At 42.3% G+C, this 5,637-nt stretch overlaps 1 protein-coding gene across 3 annotated transcripts in view; it reads left to right on the top strand.

Annotated features, from left to right (window-relative positions):
- The first annotated feature begins 217 nt into the window (after window positions 1-217).
- Window positions 218-5,637, top strand: part of APAF1 (apoptotic peptidase activating factor 1) — a 90,407-nt gene continuing 84,987 nt past the window's right edge. Inside the window, exons 1-6 of one of the 3 annotated variants that reach the window (XM_027591974.2) lie at window positions 244-353; window positions 960-1,077; window positions 2,884-3,015; window positions 3,291-3,469; window positions 3,664-3,856; window positions 4,504-4,701. In XM_027591974.2, coding sequence (XP_027447775.2) covers window positions 3,332-3,469; window positions 3,664-3,856; window positions 4,504-4,701 — 529 coding nt within the window. In that variant the 5' untranslated portion in view covers window positions 244-353; window positions 960-1,077; window positions 2,884-3,015; window positions 3,291-3,331. Of the gene's footprint in view, window positions 354-959; window positions 1,078-2,880; window positions 3,016-3,290; window positions 3,470-3,663; window positions 3,857-4,503; window positions 4,702-5,637 lie in introns of all 3 variants that reach the window. The other 2 variants (XM_027591973.2, XM_027591972.2) reach the window with 2 other exon arrangements.

Genomic DNA, 5,637 nt, shown 5'->3' with positions numbered 1-5,637 from the left:
GCAGCTAGAGGGCGGGGAAGGGTAGCGCGCGCCACGTGGAGCGCGCCGCCGCCTGGGTCCTTGGTCCTCGGAAAGAGGCGCGCCCCCGTGGCTTAGCCCCGCCCCCTCCGTGGGGTGGGGCGGAGGGCGCTTCTTTAGGCGCGCGCGGGCGCTAGCCGCTGCTGGGGCGCGTCGGGCAGCGGCCGCTCCTCGGGGGCTCCGGGTGTGTGTGTTTGCGTGCGCGGGCGCGCGCTGTCCGGGCTGGGCGGACCCAGCGGGCTTTGACTGCTCCGCGGCTCTGAGGCGGAAAGGAGGAGGTTTCAAGTGGACGCTGGTTCTTTTATTCCTGGGCTGAAGGGGCGAGGGAGCCGAAGGTGAGGAGTCTGGGCCATCAGCGACCCGCGAGGACTTGAAGTCGCGGCTGCGTCCGGAGTGGTGCCGACTCTGGCCGGGGTGCAGCTGCCGCTGGGGGGAAAGAGCGACAGCTCGAGTGGGCCCTCCTCCCTTTGTGTCTGGGGTGAGGTACACGAGAGGGCGGGCCTCAGACCCGGCCTCACCTCGGCGGTCCGGGACTGTGGTCTGCCCGCGGGGGTGACGTCTATCTCTCCGCGGGTCAGAGGTCTCCGGGGGTCTTGAGGCGCCCCGGACTGCGGAGGCTCTGGAGGTGCACCTGTGAGGCCCGGACTTGTCCTGGGGCCGCGCGCGGATCCCTGCATTCCCTTTAGGAAGCCCCCATTGCTTACCTCCCCACCCCCACCCCAGCCCCATCCCCACCCCAGCCCCAGCCCCACCCCCACCCGGACTTCCCAGTCTGTCCCTGCAGGGCTGCCTTTCCCAGTAAGACCTTTTGCACAGGTTTGGGTAAGTTTGCGCCCCGCTTTTCTGCCCGAGCTGGGTTCTCTGGAGGTTCAGTAGCCAATTTCAGGGACTCAGAATTCTGGGACAAGGAATAGTTGATAACCATCCTGCTCCTGTACCAGGAAGAGAAATTACCGAAAGAGGAAGCAGCCAACTATTACGGTTTTCCTGGATGAAATTGCTCTTTACTATTTCACATCTTTGAAGAGTTTGATTTACATTTTGATGTGATTACAGAAGGTGGGACGCTGAGAATTTGTTAATACTACGATTTGTGCAGAGTTTAAAAATACTTAAAATTTACATATTTCGTTTTAATAGGGCCGGGGGAAGTTGGAAATTAGTTTCAGGTTGTCAGAGGTGTCTGTTTAGCAATTCGACATATCCTAAAAAATTAACTAAAAATTAAGGAATGTTTTGTTTCAGTTGAGATCATAAAACGTTGGTAACGTTTAAAGGATACCATAGCCTTGATTCTGATCATAACTTTTTCTTTTATTCTTCAGTTTCATGCTAGTACTGGGCATTTGGTGAACCTTGGCAAGTATAGGCAAGTGCTCTATTTCCCTGTGTTTGCAAGTGCCACAAGTATATAGTCATTGTTGAAACTTAATGGTTATCCGTCCTCTTTTGTGCACTCTAAATTATTTGTGCTTATCTGTATTTTTGCACTGACGGCATCACATTCTAATTACCTCTTTAAAATTTTTCTCTCCCGCTAGATTGTGAATTCCTTCAGGGTTATGATTAATCTTCTTTGTAGACTTCAGGGCCTGGCACATAGGAGGGGCTCAAATGTTTATTGAATGGATAAATTATTGAACATGTTTAGATACTGTACTACATTGGGTGGAGTTCTGTTAATGTTTTAAAAACCTGCAAATATTTGGATCTGGGTTTTATACCCATGGAAAAATTTGCATTGTATTTGAAATAAAGCTGGTAGAAACTTAGAGTATTATGCTGTAAAGAATATTATTTTTATTTTTTTAATTTATTTTTTAGAGAGCATCAGGGAGGTGGGAAAGAGGGGCAGAGGGAGAGGGAAAACTTTTTTTTTAAGATTTATTTTTTTTTATTTGAGACAGAGAAAGAGAGATACCGTGTGGGGGGAGGAACAGAAGGAGAGAGAAACTTAAGCAAACTCCGTGAGTGTGGAGCCTGACCCAGGACTGGATATCACAACCCTGCGATCAGGACCTGAGGTGGATGCTTAACCGACTGGGTCACCCAGGTGCCCCGAGGGAGAGAGAGAATCTTAAACAGGCTCCATGCTCAGCACGGAGCCTGATGTAGGGCTCCATCCAACAACCCTGAGATCATGACCTGAGCCAAAATCAAGTCAGATGCTCAACTGACTTAGAGCCCCCAGGCGTCCCTCTTTGTGTTCTCTTAATATGAAGAATGACACCAGTGGGTATTTTCTGCTGCTTTGTCATACTTAGCAGCTCAGCCGAAACAGTGGGGTAAGCATGTGAGAAATGTATTTACAGATGAAGACCTAGAGCTAACACCTTGAGTGAGAACAATGCTGTGTTTAATCTTATGTTAGATAAAGACAACAAGTTTCTAAACATTAGGATTTCAGTAAGATCGCTGTTTATAAAAATCTTAAAGTTTTTTAAATTATAAAAATATGTATATTGAAAAAATTAAGACTATATAGAAAAGTACAAAAAAGAAAAGGGGGAACCCCCAAATCTTGCTACTTAGAAGTAACCCCAAGTATATTAGGTTGAATAGACTTCCTAACATCTCCCTATGTATTTATATGATACCAACACATATTTTGTCCTGTATGTGGGATCATATTTCTAATTTTTTTAGTGTGTAGTGAACATCTTTCCATGTCAGTACATGGAGAAGTGTCTTATTTTAAATGGCTGTATAATCTATTTTATATACATACTCTAATTTTTTTAATCCATACTCAGAAAGGTGGGCATTTAGGTTGTTTTCATCTTTTTTGTTTTGTTTTGTTTTGATCTTTTTTTCCCTCACCTAAACATTCTCTGTTAACTCTTTTTTTTTTTTTTGTCAAAGTAGGCTCCATGCCCAGTGTGGGGTTTGAACTCATGACCCTGAGATCAAGTCACATGCCCTACCGACTGAGCCACCCAGGCATCCCTGACTCTTTTTGTGGATATTTTTGCATACATATGTGAATGTCTCCTTGAGGTAAATTTCTAGAAGTGGGATTTCTGGGTTGGAGAGAATACTCACTTTAAATGCTTTTATATCTTATCATATTGCCTTCCAGAAAAGTTGTAACCATTTTTGTACTCTTCTCAAGTAGTCCATATGAATACTCATTTTCTCACACTTTCTCACAAACGGTTTTGTCCGTTTTTAAAAATCTTTGCAAAAAAATCTTATTTCTTGATTACCAGTGAGGTTACACATCTTTTTATATCTTTATTGCCCTGACAAATATTGTGATATTTTGCCCATAGCTCATGGTTGACAGCTTAGAGAACAAAAAATTTGAGGGAGGATGGACCCAAAAGCTCGAAACTGTTTGCTTCAACATAGAGAAGCCCTGGAAAAGGACATCAAAACGTCCTACATCATGGATCGTATGATTAATGATGGAGTTTTAACAGTACTGGAGGAGGAAAAAGTAAAAAATGAGGTAAAGCCCTCTGAGGAAGTCTGTGCTGTAAAATTTTTTTTCTTTCAAATTTTCATTTGAGAATGTTTGATGTAATTATTTGAGTTTAAAAAATTTTCTTATATTTATTTCAGAACTTGCACTGGTCTCCACTAATTGATGTTGCAAACATATTCTTTGCAGTATACTAAACTACTTATTTATTTATTTTTTAGCCCACTCAACAGCAGCGAGCAGCTCTGTTAATTAAAATGATACTTAAAAAAGATAATTATTCCTACATATCATTCTACAATGCTTTAATACATGAAGGGTATAAAGATCTTGCTGCCCTTCTCCATAGTGGCATTCCTGTCATCTCTTCTTCCAATGGTGGCAAAGATTCAGTTGGTGGAATAACTTCATATGGTTTGTATCCATGATATCTTCTATCACATTGCTATCACAATGGCTACATTGCTGCAGTTTTGTCTTATTGTAAATGGAGTCTGTTGAAGAGATTGATTATGATTAGTTCACTGAAAATGCAGTGAGAAAAATTATAGTTCTGTTTTCCAATTTAAGTTTTTATTTGCACCTGTGTTAACTTGTACATTTTCTTCTTGCCCAGTGAGCTGTCTACTGGGCATTTTTAGAGATTAAAAAGACAGTTTTTAGGCCTTTAAGCTCTTTTCCAATTCTGTGTTTATTGAGTTCATGCATAGGAAAGAGTAAGAGTCTTTAGAAATCCATATTCTTGAAAGGAATTCCATATTCTTTACACCCTCCTTTCTAGTCTTCAATATGACAAAAAGAGATTGGAGAGTCAGGGAAGAATAGGGTGTATAAGGGCAGATATAGGTGGAGCTTTGCATTGTCAGTAGTCATCTTGAAAAGTATATTTTGTTATGTTCTGAGAAATAAGAATGTTGAGGTTAGTATGCCAGCCACATTTTCTTCCTTTGGAAGATCTGAGGGTAAAGCCTCAGCCTTACTTTCTTTTGGTTTTTATGGTATGACTTGAGTAACCATTTCAAAGTTCAATTCATTCATACTTGTTTTGTTTTGGATTTCAGTAAAGACAGTCCTGTGCGAAGGTGGAGTGCCACAGAGGCCGGTTGTTTTTGTTACCAGGAAGAAGCTGGTGAATGCAATTCGGCAGAACCTATCCACACTAAATGGTGAACCAGGATGGGTCGTCATATATGGAATGGCAGGTTGTGGGAAGTCTGTTTTAGCTGCAGAAGCTGTTCGAGATCATTTTTTCTTAGATGGTAAGTTTGATTACCATGTGTTGCTGCCTAAAGAGATATTCTTTAGGCATGATATTAGTTTCCTGTTGCTGCTGTAGCAAATTACCAAAAATTTGGTGGCATAACAACACAGATTTATCATTGGACAATTCTGGAAGTCAGAAGTCCAAAGTAGTTCTTACTGGGCTAGAGTCGAGGTGTCATCAGGACTGAGTTCTTTTGGAGGGTCTAGGGAAAATCCTTTTTCTTGCATTCTCCAGCTTCTAGAGGCGGCCTGCATTCCTGGACTCATGGTTCCTTCCATTTTCAAGCTGGCGGTGCATAATAGCATCTTCAGATCTTTTTCACTCTTTCTGATCTATGCTTCTGTCATCCCATCTCTTTCTCTGACTCTCACCTTTTTGCCTCTCTCGTCTAGGGGCCCTTGGATGATCCAGGATAATCTCATCCCCAAATCCTTTATTTAATTGCACACATCTGCAAAGTCCTTTTTGCCATGTAAGGTAACATAATTACAAGTTCTGTGGATTAGGAAGTGAACATCTTCCAGAGGCTGTTATTCTCATTCTACCTACCACAGGCATGATTAAATTTGGAATTTATTTTGTACCTAGCTTGTCACAAGGAGGCTTGGCTAACCAGGCTAATAAATTCATATATTATCAGATGGTACTTATTATCACTGGATTGAAGCTAGTCCCTTGTGTCTTAATAATTGGAGGGGATTGTAGAGTTGAAAAAGGATCTTCAAAGGTTGTCTAGCTTATATTCCTTCCTTTTAGGAAGTACTAGACTTAACACCCTCCTGTTAGCTGAGTGCTGTAGAGAAGGAGATTTTTGGAAACGGAGTTCCATTTTTCTTTTTTTTTTAAAAGATTTTATTTATTTGACAGAGAGACAGCCAGAGAGGGAACACAAGCAGGAGGGTGGGAGAGGGAGAAGCAGGCCCTCCGCAGA

The sequence above is a fragment of the Zalophus californianus genome, chromosome 9, assembly GCF_009762305.2.
Source record: "Zalophus californianus isolate mZalCal1 chromosome 9, mZalCal1.pri.v2, whole genome shotgun sequence".
NCBI classification, from domain to species: Eukaryota; Metazoa; Chordata; class Mammalia; order Carnivora; family Otariidae; genus Zalophus; species Zalophus californianus.
This window is presented reverse-complemented; position numbering and strand designations above follow the sequence as displayed.